The sequence below is a fragment of the Natator depressus genome, chromosome 6 (assembly GCF_965152275.1).
Source record: "Natator depressus isolate rNatDep1 chromosome 6, rNatDep2.hap1, whole genome shotgun sequence".
Lineage (NCBI taxonomy): Eukaryota > Metazoa > Chordata > Testudines > Cheloniidae > Natator > Natator depressus.
The window spans coordinates 60,026,574-60,043,882 of NC_134239.1; the positions used below are offsets into that span (position 1 = coordinate 60,026,574).

General features: G+C 44.1%; 1 protein-coding gene across 36 annotated transcripts in view; it reads left to right on the forward strand.

Annotated features, from left to right (window-relative positions):
* Positions 1–17,309, forward strand: part of MADD (MAP kinase activating death domain) — a 124,092-nt gene that overhangs the window by 37,555 nt on the left and 69,228 nt on the right. For 7 of the 36 annotated variants that reach the window (XM_074955453.1, XM_074955438.1, XM_074955452.1 and 4 more), the window contains exons 8-19: positions 130–186; positions 915–1,093; positions 2,319–2,554; positions 2,990–3,146; positions 5,269–5,372; positions 6,028–6,221; positions 8,008–8,288; positions 8,919–9,058; positions 11,629–11,730; positions 14,365–14,467; positions 15,206–15,392; positions 15,633–15,783. In XM_074955453.1, coding sequence (XP_074811554.1) covers positions 130–186; positions 915–1,093; positions 2,319–2,554; positions 2,990–3,146; positions 5,269–5,372; positions 6,028–6,221; positions 8,008–8,288; positions 8,919–9,058; positions 11,629–11,730; positions 14,365–14,467; positions 15,206–15,392; positions 15,633–15,783 — 1,891 coding nt within the window. Of the gene's footprint in view, positions 1–129; positions 187–914; positions 1,094–2,318; positions 2,555–2,989; positions 3,147–5,268; positions 5,373–6,027; positions 6,222–8,007; positions 8,289–8,918; positions 9,059–11,628; positions 11,731–12,541; positions 12,581–13,851; positions 13,912–14,364; positions 14,468–15,205; positions 15,393–15,632; positions 15,784–17,309 lie in introns of all 36 variants that reach the window. The other 29 variants (XM_074955436.1, XM_074955454.1, XM_074955442.1 and 26 more) reach the window with 8 other exon arrangements.

Sequence of the window (17,309 nt, forward strand, 5' to 3'; positions counted from 1 at the left end):
ATTTCCTTTCTCATCTGTGATATTTGGTAGTAATAGTTTTTTTTTTTCTCCATCTGTCTGTGGTAATGTGTTCGTCTTGGCTCTGATTGGCCACTGATGTTGTCATGTGATCTTCCATCTTGCCTCCAGTGTCTGGCTAGCATGACTGCAATCACTCAGCAACAGCTGCTCACGCCTGACAATAAGGTTCTTTATTTTACTCTTTTTCCCCTCAACTTTCCATGATTTTTATTCTTCTTTTGTGCTTTACTTATTGACTTTTGAAAGGGAGGCTAGAGGAGGAGACTCAAGGAACAGGAAGAGAAATGGGGGAGATTTGGGACCAATCTGGTTGTAAGACTAGGAAGTTAGACCTTTACTACTTCAAGTGCACTTTCAAGATGATGCTATCAGGGCTTGGGATAATGCTATTTCTATAGAAAGGCACAGAGTTCACCCAGGTGAGAAACTGAGAATTGCAGGTTTATGTCCTGGGTTTATGGCTAACAGCCAAGATACTGATTGGGTCCAAGGAGTGTATTTCTGACTACTGGAGATAGGAATAAATCTCCAACAAGCTGCTGGATCCAGAATGCTGCATGCCCTGAACCTGGCAGGTTTTGGACTATTGGAAGCATCTGTTTTTACTTTTATCAACGATTCAGAAATCTGACACTGTGTGCTGTTCCCAGGACTGTGTCATCAGTGAGGAGGTTGATGGGGCAATCCAGCAAATGCAGGGTCAGGAACCCAACACAGGGATTTTTTTCTTGGCTGAGTTGGGGGCAGAGAATGGTGTAGACATATTCCTGAGAGTGCACTAGAACCTGGCACAAGGGCTGTGATTGCTTAGGGGTCAAGTCAGCTCTACTCTTTATATTCTTGCCTGAATAATGGTTTCTTGCTGACTGTGCATATGACCTGTTGCTTCTCAGGCCTTGGCCAGCATGAGTCTGAATACCCAGCCCATTCTTAACCTAGAGAAGTTCCATGAGGGACAGGAGATCCCACTGCTCATGGGAAGACCTCAGAATGGCCTACAGTCCACCCCTTCCACGGAATTCAACCCCCTGATCTATGGCAATGATGTGGACTCTGTGGATGTGGCCACCAGGTGAGGCTGACCAGGCACCTACATACCGAACCTCCATAGGGTTCACATTTGAGAAGGAAGTGCAGGGCTTGCTGAGGGTGCCATGTTGTAAGCCAGTCTGTATCTCTGTCCTTCAGATAAACACTGAATGTTAGCTATAAAAAAAATTATCTTCAAATAAACATGTTAAGGCAGTGGTTACCATGAAGTTTGTGTCAGGGGCTCACTGATGATGATGCAGAACATGGCAGCAAAGGCAGGAAAGCTAATGAGAATGAATGTATAGAAATGGAAATTACCATGTCCAAAGGGGAAGCAAAACTCAAATGGCTCAAGATGAGGGGACTGGATAGTCTCACTCCCAGAACATTGAAAGAACATGAAATTACTAGTCTGGTAGCAAGGATTTTTAATAAATCTATGAGATGGGGGTGGTACGATATGGCAGCAGAATAGCAAATGTCCTATCTATATTTAAGAAAATGAAATAAAGTGATCAAGGCAACTTCAGACCCATTAATCTGACCTCAATAATATGCAAGGCTTTAGAACAAATTTGGATGGAAAGAATAATTAAAGGTGTTAAAATAGGATCAATTGCAGCATGGGTTTACCAAAGGTAGATCATGTGAGACTAATCTGATATCTTTCTTTTGTTTAGATAACTGATTTTTTAGATAAGAGAAATGCAGTAGATCTAACCCATCTGGACTTCAGTAAAGCATTTGACATGGTGCCACATGGGAAATTACTAGTGATTGGAGAGGTGGGGATTAGTTCAAGAATTGTAAGGTGGGTAAGGAACTGGCTAAAGGAGAGAAAACAGGTTGTAGTGAAAGGAGAACGGTCGGGCTTTCCACCAGTCATATTCACTGTAAGAAATGTAATCCCCAGAAACCTGTCGTCTTATTAGCAACTCTACTGGCTGGTATAAGGGATGATCAATCATGAAGGGGCTTCTTTGCCAGAAGCAGTTGGTTGGGCTGACAAGCCTTGTGTGAGTTGGGTTTACAAAGCACCTGCTGTGAGGGAAAGGAAAGTTAAACCAAAGCAGTTTCTCGAGAAAACCCCTTTTCCCAGTGAGAGTCACACTTCCCATTCCTATCTTGTATCACCCTTCCCTTTGGGAAACACTCCTGCGTGGAAATGTTGCCTGTTGTGTAACATTTAAAGGCCCTGTGTGTCCCCCCTCCCCTTTGAGGTTCCATGTCTGCATCTGACATATTACCGTCTATTTTCTTCTTAGGGTTGCTATGGTGAGATTCTTCAACTCACCAAACGTTTTGCAGGGTTTCCAGATGCACACCCGCACCCTTCGCCTCTTCCCCCGACCTGTGGTGGCCTTTCAGGCCAATTCTTTTCTTGCGTCTAGGCCAAAGCAGACAGCTTTCGCAGACAAGCTGTCTAGGACACAAGCAGTGGAATACTTCGGAGAGTGGTCTCTCAACCCAACTAACTATGCTTTTCAAAGGATCCACAACAGTAAGTCCTGGTCCTGCCTTTCCCCTCACCCTCTCTAATTCAGAAGCTTCTAATATGAAGACACTACTGGGAAAGAAGTTGGCTAGTCAACACACCGTTCCAGCAATGGAGCCTATTCTTGCTGTGGAAGGGACCTTCTTTTCCAGTAAGGGTCCTTGAAATGAGTCTTGAACTGAAACCTCCTTGTCCCAGTTGGTTGTGGGTTTCTGTTGAATTATTGTCATTGTTATCCTCCCTCTGTTGTTTGTTTCACCTATTTGTGTCTTGTCTGTCTGCACTCTGTAAGCTCCTCAGGACAGGGACTCTCTGTTCCTATGTGGTTTTATAGTGCCTAGCACAATGAGGCCTCATTTAATCAGGGCCTCTCTGTGTTGCCATAATACAAATAACGAAGTTCATTTAACTCTCCTTTTTCCTGTTTTTTTTTCTTTGCAGACATGTTCGACCCAGCCCTGATTGGTGACAAACCAAAATGGTATGCTCACCAGCTTCAACCAATCCACTACCGTGTTTATGATAGCAATTCGCAGCTGGCTGAGGCATTGAGTGTCCCCATAGAGAAGGAAACGGATTCTGAACCTACTGATGACAGGTTGGTGGGGAACATGACACTATTCAGTTACTAACTAAAGGTCATTGTAAATGTTCTGGTCATCTCTTCCTTTGCCATTGCAACCTGTTTCTCTGACCTCAAAGACTCCCACCTTGTTTCTTCAGTCTATAAAACGCACTGCTGCTAAAGTAATTTTTCTTCACTGCTCTGACTGTGTCACAGCTGCCTCCGATTCCCTTCCTTGGCTTTCATAAACTCTTAATCCTCAAGCTTTTTTTTTTTTTAGCATCACTCTGCCTTTGCCTATGATTCGTCCTACTCCCTTTGGTCCACTTGGATTTCTATGCTCCCTTTTGCCATGCTCCTCTCTTTGCTTTCTTCCATGCTGCCCCTTGCTCATGGATTGTCCTTCCTCCCTTATTGCAACAAGTATCCCTCCTTTCTTTCAAATCCCTCCTCAAAACACAAAGCTACATGAAGCCTCTCAATGCTAATCTACCGCTTAGGAAGAACTATTCATGAATTTAGTAAAACATAAATAGCTGCAGCCCTTCTGAGTGGTGATTCTATCCCAGCCCCCAAAGCTGTGTCTCTGCTCTGTTGTTTTTTGTTTGTCTCTCAGCTTGCAAACTCTTCAGAGCAGGACCTTGTCTGTTCTCTACGTTCTGTGCAGCACCAAGCACATTAACGGGAGTAGTCTGTTATTAGCCTAGCAAGGAAGGGCTTTGTGCTTTCTGATTCCCTTATGCTTTCCCCTCCTCTCTCCTGAAAGCTCAAACACTCCTCCATGGCTACAAGTGCTCAGTTCACTGCACTTTGATGAGGGCCAGTGAGTTGCTCTTCACATCTTCTCTTCACCTATCCCAGAATTGTTAAATGTGCTTGTGAAGGGGTCCCAGGAGTGCATCCTGGACTGTGGGACTGCTGAGACCCCAAACCCACCAACCTTGGTTGTCTCTCACACGGTGATGCTGATGTCAAGCTACGAACCTCTGATACATACTGCACTTACACAGAATCCACAGGCAGGGACACACACAATTAAGTTACACTGAGTGATCTCCTAGCCACTCATGAACCATCAATAGAGAGGCTCCAGCCAATTCCCTCCATCTCTACACCCCAAACTGTACTGTCTTCACTGATCAAGGCCCCGTTAGGCAGTGCAAGTTCATTAAGTAGTTTGCCACTCTCTCAATGTGGAATGGACACACACTAGATGTCCCAAGCACTTCAACCAAAACACACTGTTTTAGGAAAAATATAAAACAGATTTATTAACTGCAGAAAGATAGGGATTTTTAAGTGATTATACGTAGCAAGCTTAGAGATCAAAGTTGGTTACTTAAGAAATAAAAATAAATTTGCAATCTAAATACTACAAATTTTGCAGGATTTGAATCAAGCAGTATCTTACCATGACAGATGGCACAAGCAGGTTACAGTTCCTCATTACACAGGCTCAGACCACCCTTCCCCAGTTCAGTTTTTGTCTTCCAGATGTTGATGTTGAGTTGGGAGCATGGGGGGAGAGAGGCCAAGTGATGATGTTACTTCCCTTCTTTTATATTTTCTTCCAGCTTGCTGGAAAGTTCTTTGCTGTGACATGGAGATCAGGCAGTCCCCATTGGTCAAGCAGTCTCCATTGCATACGTGCTCTCTCTGGGATGGCCATTGAGAGAGTGGATTCCCTTTTAAAGGGCCATCAGCACATCTGGCAACTCCTTTGTAGCAATTGAAAGATTGGCTGTGGGCATCTCCCCACCTCACTGTATATTTCAGTAACACATATAGCAATGCTTCATAACTTCACATATAATGATAGCACATACAATCCAACAGGATATTAATGTTCAACAGATCAAGAATTTTAAGACGATACCTCACAAGGCATACTTTGTACAAAGCATAATTATATGACAGTGGTGAATATGAGGATTCCAGGGTGCTACTCTGAGGTGCAAAGTGTCTCAGTGTGGTCTCTTAAAAATTTGCCTCCACCTCCGGCTTGTGGCCAGCCAAGCTGCTATGACTCTTTCAGAAGGATCAGTGCAGCATGAGCCTTGGAAAGGCCATAAAGCAGTGCTGATGATCCATACCTTGTAGCATCCAGTTCCTGTGTTGCTGTTTGGCTGCCTCTCATCTCTCTCTCTCATCCTAGTGGTAGTGACAGCGTGGATTATGACGACTCAAGTTCTTCCTACTCCTCCCTTGGTGACTTTGTCAGCGAGATGATGAAATGTAACATTAATGGTGATACCCCAAGTGAGTAATTAACTTCCTAAGCTGCACTTTCATTGGGCCTGTATGGACCTTCCATCCTCATTCACCTGCACTTTGAGAAAGTTGCCTCTTCTGAGTCTTTCATTCAGAGTGAGAGGCAGGTAGATTATGGTCTGCTCTTATGTAGAAGAGAGACTCTCAGCCTATTCTGCTGCAGCCTGGGACAGTCGGAGGAAGAAACTTTCTCCTTTCTGTAAGCATCACTCTCCAAAAGATCTTTAGGAGAGAGGAATGAACTGAACGTAGTATTGGTGACAGGAGCTAGTTTAACAACCCAGGAAACTAAAGTGCTCTATCCACAGAAGATGTGCAGCATGGGCACCAGTAGTGCAAGCTTCCCCCTACCTCACAGTACCCAATCAGTGCTCATCAGCCCTGACCAGAAAGAACCATTTTTAGTAGAGAGCGAAGAGAGAATTGTCTATGGCTTCTGATGAGGCTGCCAACAAGAATTTCTGTTGGGATAGTAGTTTTTCTTCCTTAAGAAACTGTTATTGAAACCCCAACTCATTTCCCATGGTGGACAATAAAACACTGAGCAGTTTTTGTTCATTAATGAGATGGGAGGTTGTTACTGTGCATTAGGCAAGAGGCTGGAGTAGTGAGGAGTCTCTAATGCCTGGTGGTGTGTTTGCAGATGTTGATCCCCTGACACATGCAGCCCTGGGTGATGCCAGTGAGGTGGAGTTTGATGACTTCCAGGAATATTCAGGGGATCTGGATGCGCAGGCTCTGGACAGTGAGAGCTCCCAGGACAACAACCAGCCTCGCTCAAGTTCCAGCACTACAGCCAGTAGCAGCCCCAGCACTGTCATCCATGGGGTGAATCATGTGTGTACTAGAACTATTGCACACACAAGCTCAGGCACAGGGTGCTAGGACCAGGAGGAGTCTAGGCAAATGGGATTGGGATGAGGGTGACTCCTGCTAAATGGACTTGGGTAGATGAATTTTTCACCCTTTTCATAGACAAAGCTGAGTTTGCTTGCAGAATTATGTTCTCCAGAAATGTTTCCTTCCAGTACAAGTCCTGTATTTCCTATCCCTATCAGCCCGTGGTCAGGAATGAGACACCAAGCCTTATAGCTGAGAGAGTAAGTTCCCTCACCCCTCTGGCACTGTGTGGGGTTGGTTCGGGGAATGGGAGAGCTGGTATGGCAAAATTATGGAGCCAGTAGGTAGAGGGTAGACAGTGAAGAAGGTATATATGTGTTTCAGTCAGACACCCAATATAGAATCACAATATATACGCATATTTTGAATGAACTACTCCCATGATAAGGTTCATACTATTTTATACTTGTAAGTGGTAGTAATTTAATGACTCATCCATATCGGTAACTCATATTCTTGTATTTGCTGGACAAATACCAGCTAAATAAAAATCCCTCAAAGGGGGTTGGCATTTAAGGCTGTAGTGAGTGGGGATACCACAGGGGTCTAGAAGACTTTGTAAATTTAAATATGATCAGATTTTGTGGGGAACACTAAGTGGGAGAAGTGGCAAACACACAGAACAGAAGCAGGCTTAGCAGTGAGCTGGAGATGCTGGGATGGTGATGGCTACAGGTTCAGAGATGAGGTAGTATAAATGATGCTCTCAAGGATGGGGAGCATGGACACAAACTGGGAGGATCTCTAGAAAACAGTGAGTCTCAGACATCGAGGGGCGATAGGAAACTTTAATAATCAGTTGGATCTCTGGGCAAATAGAATATAAAACTAAGGAGGCAACTTCGCTGCTTTCTGTAGACCTGGAGCAGCCACCCCTGAATAGCAGGTACAACTCTGCCCATGGAGAGAAAACATAATGATGACAAAGGTCCTGGGAGAGACTGAGGGAGGAGCTGCTTTTGCATAGTCTGATGAAAATGAAAAAGAGCAAACTTGCCGGGGGAGTGGAGAAAACAAGAGCAGGAAGTTATCCCCGTTACCGCGCGATAGTGGGATACAGAGCAATTAGCCTAAAAGAAAGGGAATATTTAATGATAAGATTTGTTGGGCAGCGGAATAAAGCTCCAGAAAGGCAATCAAGGCGCCATTACTGCAGATCTTAAAGCCCAGGTTAGAGGAGTTGGTAGTGGGAATGGCATGCAGACCCCCTCAGAATGCCTGGCCTGAGAAGGTTTTTCTCCTCTATCCCAGGGGCGGCCAGCCTGAGAAGGAGCCAGAATTTATCAATGTACATTGCCAAAGAGCCACAGTAATATGTCAGCAGCCCACCATCAGCTCCCCCACCCTGCTCCCAGCGCCTCCTGCCCACTGGCAGCCCCGCTGATCAGCACCTCCTGATCAGCTGTTTCGTGGCGTGCAGGAGGCTCTGGGGTCAAGGGGGGAGGAGCGAAGGCATGGCAGGCTCAGGGGAGGGGGCCAAAGGGGTGGAGTGGGGGCAGGGCCTGTGGCAGAGCCAGGGGTTGAGCAGTGAGCACCCCCCAGCACACTGGAAAGTTGGCGCCTGTATCTCCAGCCCTGGAGTCAGTGCCTATAAAAGGAGACACATATTAACTTCTGAAGAGAGCCACATGTGGCTCCGGAGCCACAGGTTGGCCACCTCTGCTCTATCCTATAGTTCTATGGGAGTGTGCATTGATAAAGTGATGAATTGGTTGGTCCACAGGAGTCAGCAGATTCAGCGGAGATGGAGGAGAAGATGATTGCTGAGTTTTCAAATCACCTTCCCTCTTTGCCGCTGCAACCAAACTTCCCCAAGATGAATCTGGAACGTCGTGAGAGTGAAAGCCCAGCTGGCAGCATGAGCTCCGTGGAGGGAATGGTGAAGAAACGAGAGTATGATAATCCATACTTTGAACCACAGTATGGGTTTCCTACTGAGGAAGAGGATGAAGAAGAGGAGGAGAGCTACACCCCAAGATTCAACCAGGATCTGACTGGGAATCGGTAAGGCTCCCCCATCACTTGCTCTTCAGTAAAGGCGTGGTGAGGTTAAATTTGTTAGTTCCAGTACTTCGGTGTTTAGCATTCTTTTCCTCAGGAATCTCCTACATCCCAGACATGTCCTGATAGTCTCTCCAGTTGGTGATGAGCAGCTGCGGCCCCTCCTGGCTGGGCACAGACGCTAACTGCAGACTTATGTTTAAATCTGGGGTCTGACACAATTATTGACGTTTTCCTGAAAGTGTTCTAGGATGTCATCCTTAGATATTGGTTGCAGGAACTTGCAAATCTCCAGTGACGATTGGGATATGAACACTTGCCTCAGTGAATCAAGAGGCATTGCGCTCAGATACCATAGTGATGGGTGATCTTATTTAGGGGAAAAAAAAAAAAAAGCTCAGGGTTCTTATTAGCACAGAGACATTATGATGTGCCCTCCTGGCATGTAATAGAAACATAAACATGGATATACTTGTGCCTCATGTTTCCTGTATTTAACCCCAGTTTGGTCGTACTGCTGTGGAATAGGTCCTAGAGGCTGTCTGAGTGTGGGAGATCCCTGCTGTTGGATTTAATGGCAGCTGGAGTCTGTACTGGGGTGTGAATAACAGCTGAACTTTTTTTTTTTTCCAGGTCTCAGAAGTTACTACGTCCTAACAGTTTAAAGCTGGCCAATGACTCTGATGCAGAGTCGGACTCACGGGGCAGCTCCCCAAATTCCACCATCTCCAACAACAGCAGCGAAGGTTTTGGGGGCCTTATGTCTTTTGCCAGTATGTACCATTGCCTCCTCTAAACTGGTTTTAATGATTCTACCTTAGTGTTTGTGGAGAGGAATGGAAGTGGGGAGGGGAGAGAGCAATTTGAAACTTCCCCAAGATGGCAGCTTAGCTGTCAATCTCTCACCAGCTCTGCCAGAGGTCATTCTGGGAGTCACAGGACCTGTTAACCTTCCAGTGCCCTATATACTCTGCAGTAATATGGGCCTACATTCTGTAGAAAGGGCCTTGGATTCTTTAGTGCTCTGGTGTAGCAGACTGGAAATTATGAGGCAGCTTCATTTAAATTTTAAAAATTGAGGTATTTAGATAATTTATTTTCTATATTGAAACAGTTAATCAATGCAGTTCCCTGCCGTGTTGTTTATTTCAATATTAAGTTCAATTTCTTTACCCTGCCCCAACACATACAGTTTTTAATATCTTGCAGATTTTTCTCTTGACATGTAACTGAATACTGTAAGTTTTCAGGGGTGAAGTAGAAGCAGAGCAAGAGGGTAGTTGGGGCTTTTGACACTTAGAGGAACAGAGGAGGTAGTTTGGAATAGTGGGATAAACAAGTTACCTTGATATTTCTGCTAAAATGATTAACAATTAAATAGCTATGTGTTTTGATACCATGGTGACTGGTGCAGCATAAGAACAGCCATACTGGGTCAGACCAAAGGTCCATCTAGCCCAGTATCCTGTCTTCCGACAGTGGCCAGTGCCAGGTACCCCAGAGGGAATGAACAGCACAGGTAATCATCAAATGATCCATTCCCTGTTGCCCATTCCCAGCTTCTGGCAAACAGAGGCTAGGGACTCCATCCCTGCCCATCCTGTCTAATAGCCATTGATGGAACAATCCTCCATGAACTTATCTAGTTCTTTTTTTGGACCTTGTTATAGTCTTGGACTTCAGAACATCTTCTGACAAAGAGTTCCACATGTTGATTGTGTGTTGTGTGAAGAAATACTTCCTTTTGTTTGTTTAAAACCTGCTGCCTATTAATTTCATTTGGTGACCCCTAGTTCTTGTGTTATGAGAAGAAGTAAATAACACTTCTTATTTACTTTCTCCACACCTGTCATGATTTTATAGACTTCTATCATACCCCTTTTAGTCATCTCTTTTCCAAGCTGAAAAATATCAATCTTATTAATCTTTCCTCTTACGGAAGCTGTTCCATACCCGTAATCATTTTTGTTGCCTTTTTCTGAACCTTTTCCAATTCCAATCTATCTCTTTGAGATGGGCTGACCACATCTGCATGCAGTATTCAAGGTGTGGGCGTACCATGGATTTATAGAGAGGCACTATGATATTTTCAGTCTTCTTATTAATCCCTTTCTTCATGATTCCCAACATTGTTAGCTTTTTTGACTGCTGCTGCACGTTAAGTGGATGTTTTCAGAGAACTATCCACAATGACTCCAAGATCTCTCTCTTGAGTGGTAGCAGCTAATTTAGACCCCATCATTTTATATGTAGTGTGGGAATTACGTTTTCCAATGTGCATTACTTTGCATTTATCAACATTGAATTTCATCTGCCATTTTGTTCCTCAGTCACCCAGTTTTGTGAGATCCCTTTGTAGCTCTTCGCAGTCTGCTTTGGACTTAACTATCTTGAATAGTTTTGTATCGTCTCCAAATTTTGCCACCTCACTGCTTACCAATTTTTCCAGATCCATAGCACTCGTCCCAGTACAGACCTCTGGGGGACACCACTATTGACCTCTCTCCATTTCTGAGAACTGACTGTTTATTCCTACCTTTTGTTTACTATCTTTTAACCAATCATGAGAGGATCTTTCCTTTAAGATTTTAAATAGAATAAAATAGTGAACTGTTGATCTTTAAATGGTCATCTTTTCAGGGCCGTTAACTGCTCTGCTCATATGAATGGGGTTGTTTCAGACTATCTGCAGAATGGGACAGATGGCAGTGCGTTGGTTACACTCAGTCATGTTTTCAAGGATTTTTTGGTTTGGTTTTTTTACTACCTATAAGTGCTAGAAACACAATTTTAAAAAAAATGGAAAGCTCAGATTCTGGAGCACAATTCTGTGACAAGAATGGATTCCACAGCAGATTCCAGAGTCACAGAGTACATGAGGCCCTGCTCATAGTCCCCATCTCAGGATTGCATGTTTTTATGATCATTTTGGAATTCTGTTCTCTCAAGTGGTACCAAGTAAATTACTCAAGGTGGAAAATCAAGTTTGGAAACATTGAAGACACAATCTGGTGTCTCTAAACCTAGGGTAGAAAGTGGGATATTACTATACCAAAGTGATTTGCAGCAACAGCAAGGTGCTCAGATACCATGACTTATGAGCATAGTATAAAAAAATAGGATTTTTACAGACTTTAAAAAAATCCGACTTTTAGCAGGAAAGGGTTAAACTGTAAACGGGAGCACGTTTGGTTTTTGGGACACAAGGGAATATAGAGGGTTAATCCAATAGTGGGGGTGTAGAGCTACTGAGATCTTGATAAAAGCATGAATTGCAGGAAGAGTGAGGGGAGAGTGTATGTTGAGCACTAGAGACATTTGATTGTTTCACCTTCTGTTGTAGGCAGCCTGTACAGGAACCACAGCACAAGTTTCAGTTTGTCCAACTTAGCCCTACCAACCAAAGCTGGGAGAGACAAGAACACTCCCTTCCCCAGCCTGAAAGGTAACCACTTCCTCCCCTTGCCTGCTATTGCCTTTGCAATGCTTCTGGCTACCAAGCAGTCCAAGGATTCACCCTCAAAACAGCATTTTGGGGATGTAAGACATTCCGGGGATTTGGATCCGTGTTCATCTTGGATAGTTCTTTGATTTTTCTCATTAGGACTTCTTCCCATCACTTGGGGTGTTTTGTGGGATGGAGAGGTTTCCTTGCCTATGCTATGTTTGTGTGCTTTAGTAGTTAGAGTAGGGGGCTCTGGGAATCAGGACTTCTGGGTTCTACTCCTCCTCTACCACTAACTTGCTATATAGATTTGGGCAAGTCACTTTAGCACTGTCCCAGTTTCCCCATTTGTAAAATGGAGATAATGCTCACCTACTTCCCATGGAGATTATGGGGCTTAAATAATGTTTGTAAAGTGTTCTTTCAGTTTTCAGATCAAAAATCTCCTAAAGAGAGGCAAAATATTAGCACAGTAGCTCTCATTCAGGAGTGAAGATTTGACCCTAAGCTCCTGGATACAGCTGTAAGCAGAGTACTTCCTTCTCCCTTGCAATGCATTAAGACAATATGGACTGGAGACTGGAGAAATTATTACACTAGGGAATTGCCCCAGCATGGCTAACCCTGGATGTGGTTACTGATAGCAGAAGGGGGATCAGGGCTTCTCATTATTTTTTGCATTGAAATCTTTCAGTTGCTGAGCTGGGCAAAGGATTTGTTTGCTTTTTAAGTTCTTCTATGTCATTAGAATTTATTGTTTTGTTTTAATTCGTTGACTTTATTTTTCCCCTCATCATTTTCATCGGTAAAGATTACTTTAATCTGGAAGTGGGAAGGGATTTGAATGAAGGTTGGTATAACATTTTGCTGACCTTTGACCTTGTAGTAACAGAGACCAAAAGTTGGGTTTTGTGTGTTAACTTCCATTTTTGTTTGTGAACTGAGCGATCCTGCTCTGGGTGTAAAATGAGGAGAGGTGGGGCTGGGCTGGTGGAAATGTTAAGGGAGATTTTACACAATTACTTTCTGGGAATCCACATTCTACCCATTGGCTGTATTCCCACGTGCAATTGTGAAGGGTAGGAAGCATGGCTGGGGTGGGCAGTGTACAAGAATGTTGTCTTAGTTAAAGTTGCTATTGATTCCACACATTGGAAAAAACAGTGATGGGTTTTACCATACCATGTTCATACTTTGCCTCTCATCTCCTGCAGTTTGTTCCCTTCTTTTCTTGACAGCTATAACTCTACGGGTATGTCTGCACAGCCCACAGCAGCAAGCCTCTCAGCCCAGATCAAAGACTTTTAAAAACAGCTGAGTCGAAAACACTTCGAAGGTGCTGCTCGGGCTGGGGCTCGAGCTCTGAAGCCCACTCCCATGCTTAGGCCTCTAGAGCTTGAGCCCCAGCCTGAGCAGCAACTGCGAACCGCTGTCTACACAGCTATTTTTAGAGCGCTAGTGCGAGCCTTGGTAACCAAGTCTATTAACCTGGGCTGAGAGGCTCGCTGTTGGGGGCAGTATAGACGTGCCCAACAGGACCTTTGGTGTGAGTGTTGAAACATAAGGAAGGGCTTTCTCTAGCCTGTAGTTCAGTCCATTTGCGAATATATAGATGCTCGTGTGCATGTGTGTGTAAATGCTGGCCTGGGTGAAGTTTCCCTTGCGCATGTGATTTGTTTTAAATGTTTTTTTTTCTGTCTGTTGTGTAGTTTTAAATTGCTGAATAACTCTTGCACTTCCTGAGTGTGTGTTTGTAACTCTAAGGGAAGATGATGCTGGGATTGTTCCTCTGTAACTTCCATTTCATCACTGCTCCATGAGCTCTTTCCACCCCTTTCTTTAGTTTTTGTTTCATGCACATGTCTTCACTTTCTCAATTGGGCAGATGTTTTTGATAGTGCCGGTGAAATGGAAGGTGCTGTACATTGGCCCTGAAATTTGGCCAATCTGTTTCATAAATTTGGCTGGCCCAATGCTCTCTTTGGAACCCTTCCTACTGTAGTGTCACTTGGGTTTGATTTTGAGGGAGGGTTGGGAGGAAGCTGGTTACTAACTTAGGCTTTTGGTTGGAGATGGTGGAGATTTTGTAGTACACTACTAATTGTGTATTTTGTGTCCCAGTATTTGGGTTAAATACTATAATGGAGATTATTACTGAAGCTGGCTCTGTAAACAATGAAGGTGGGTTCCCTACAGCATGAGCTGTGCATGATGTAACAACTCCCAGCATCCTCTGTGCCTGCCTTTTGGGCTAACTTTCTCACTGGGTAACCAGTATCACATGATCTATACTAGTCACCCCTTAATGCATTGAGCTTTTACACATACTGTGTCTAATTCAAAGATGGTTCTTGTGGTGGAACTGCATGCAGAGCAGCCAAGCTTCTCTTGCCCTTCACCTCCAGCTTCCATTACCATCTTTTCTCTTTCTGCATTGTTCCCATTACTGTTTTCTGCCCATGTGTGATGCTAGAATACGGTATATGCTGTTGCTTTTCTGAGTTTCTATTTTGTCTGAAGTCTATTATCTGTAATTTAACTGGAGCATTAGCTGACTTTAATGTCTCTTGCTGCCATGGGTATGGATTGCCTTTTTGATGACTGTTCTCTCATCCTGTCTCCTTTCCCATACAGGGAACAGAAGGGCCCTGGTGGATCAGAAGTCTTCAGTTATTAAGCACAGCCCAACAGTGAAGAGGGAATCTCCATCACCTCAGGGGCGAACCAGCAATTCCAGGTAAAAATACTTGTCCTGACTTTTCTGCATACATATGGATGGTAGGGCAGTTCCAGACTCCCTGTGAAAAAGTCTGTATCAGATTAGCTATTGAATACAAAGCTATATTTCTGTGCTAGTTGCCTTTGGGAAGTGTATACACCTTGAAGTTTGAGACTTTCAGAAGATGCTTTGACACAGGAAGTCTGAAAGTATTGATGGCCTTAGTCTATGCTCAAATCTGTATATTTTTGAGAGCTCTCAGAGGCCTCATCTCTTTCAGAATGGGCTCCTAGAGGTTTCTGATTCCTGAATTAAGTGCTAAATTCAGGAATGAGTCCCCTTTTATAGACCATTTGTCTCGGTCCTGAGAATTGAAAAGCATTGACAGATCTACTGGACTCTTCTTGTTCCCTTTGTTGCTCCTGTTTAAATGCAGTTGGATTAGGTTAGATACTACAGTAGTGTAGTCAGACTGCATTAGGGGTGTATGTTAGATCCTGCAGCAGAATAGCTAGCAGCAGACAAATTGCTTTGAGCAGTTCAGTGAGGACAGTTACTATAGTACACAGATTGGACTGAACGTAGTTAGGTTAGCAGTATGTTGAACCAGGTTTAGATCCACCACTTGTAAGCTTAGTTTTGACATGAAACGAGTTTGTGCAGTTGTCTAGGCCAGGTCACCCCATATGCCTACAGATCCCATGTACGTAGGTCTAACTGCTTTCTGCCTGTTACTCCCGTCTCTCCATCCTGCAGTGAGAACCAACAATTCCTGAAGGAGGTTGTGCACAATGTTCTTGATGGGCAGGGTGTTGGCTGGCTGAACATGAAGAGAGTCCGGCGTCTGTTGGAGAGTGAACAGCTCCGTGTCTTTGTACTAAGCAAACTGAACCGCACCATCCAGTCAGAGGAGGATGCTCGGCAGGATGTCATCCAGGACATGGTCAGTGCTCCATTCCCTCACATTACTCAGTCTAGTTCATGCCCAGTTTTGATTAGTTGAGGGTGTTCTGAGGCAATATCTTAGATTACTCCTAAACCCTGATAGTAGAAAATGGTTTCTGCGCAACGGGTTATTGATCTGCGAACCCCTGCTAAAGTGTGTGTGTGTGTGTGTGTGTGTTCGTGCTGGGATGAATTTCTCATGTGTGAAGCATCCTTACTGCCCAGGTTCTCATTGCAGGAAATCAACCGCAAGGTTTACAAAGGGATGCTGGACTTGCTGAAATGCACTGTGTCAAGTCTGGAGCAGTCGTATGCAAACGCTGGCTTGGGAGGCATGGCCAGTGTCTTTGGCCTACTGGAGATAGCGCACACTCACTATTATAACAAAGGTAACATGTCCGCGTGTAGTGCACAGGAGCATGCAGGGTCACGGTTCTGGAGTTAGCTTTTGTGTGCGTCTGTGTATCGTGAATGTCTTTTTATAGCACCCTTGAGGTGCGTAGGTGCTGTACCGTAATTACTAAAAACATACTGCGCTTGAAACAACACTTTCTTGCCTAATACATCCAACTGGCCAAATCAAAATTATCTCCAATGCTTGACTGAACACACAAGTTGTGCAACCTGATCTAAAGACTGGGGCTCTGAGAGACAAACATAAAGTGTGAGTTCCAAAAGTGCGGGCCTTCAGCTAAGAATGCCCTATCCACATCCTCAGAGAGTTGAATTCAGGCAGACACCCCTCATTGGACCACAGCTGGAATGACTGGATATAAGAGGTAGTGTCTCTAACTAGGTCTCAGACCGTACCAGGCTTTAGAGACTCTAATGCAGGGGTTCTCAAACTGGGGGTCGGGACCCCTCAGGGGGTTGCAAGGTTATTACATGGGGGGTCGTGAGCTGTCAGCCTCCACCCCCAAACCCTGCTTTACATCCAGCATTTATAATGGTATTAAATTATGGGGGGGGGGTGTCGCACTCAGAGGCTTGCTATTTGAAAGGGGTCACCTGTACACAAGTTTGAGAACCACTGCTCTAATGAACACCTTGAATTACATCTGGAACTGAGTAAGTAGCCAGTACTATGTGCAGAGCACAGTGTAATGTGTTTACATGGACTCACCCCACTCACAAGATAGGCAACTATGTTTCGTGCCAGCGGAAACTTCCAGAAGCTGACCCAAATAAAGTTTATTAATCCAGCTTGGAGGGGAGGGGACCTGCATAACTGTGACAAAGTGTAGCTGTGACAAATGCCCGGACAGATGGGGAAAAATCACTATAAACCAGCACTATCTGTAGATGCAGGAGCAGTGAATGATCCTTCAGTTCCCTGTGGCTATGCACCCTACAGGAAAAAGTAGCACCACAAGTGAAAGGGCAGGTACAGTCTGCTTCCATTCTTCTATATGAGCCTTTCTCCCTCATCTCACCAGCATTGTTTTGATCTAGTCCAAATTCAGTCTTAACCATTTGCTCCCATCAAGGTCCAAGCCTCAGTTAGGCCCTGAGAAAGCACAAAGGGAATTTGTATGTGATAAAAAGGTGACTGTGCTTAATGTTGTTCTGTGTGTTGGTGGTACGGCTGACGAAATTGAAATAGAGGAACAAACTCACATTTGACTGTGTCTGAAATCTGATAGGGGTTTTTTTTTTAATGTTTTTAAATTATCCTGCTGCTGCTTTTTTTTTTTTTTTTTTTTTAACCACCAAATTAACATCAGCGATTTGGATTTGGATATTCTTTTTCCGGGGATTTGATTTCATTGTTGGTACTATCACCAAACACAGAAGAAAAATCTTTAAAACATTTGTTAAATGCACATAAAATATAAAAAAGTTAACATTCAAAACTTAAAAGATTAAACCTCCCTTTTAGCAGTTTCCCTTATTTTTGCTCTTTCTTTGTGTAGAG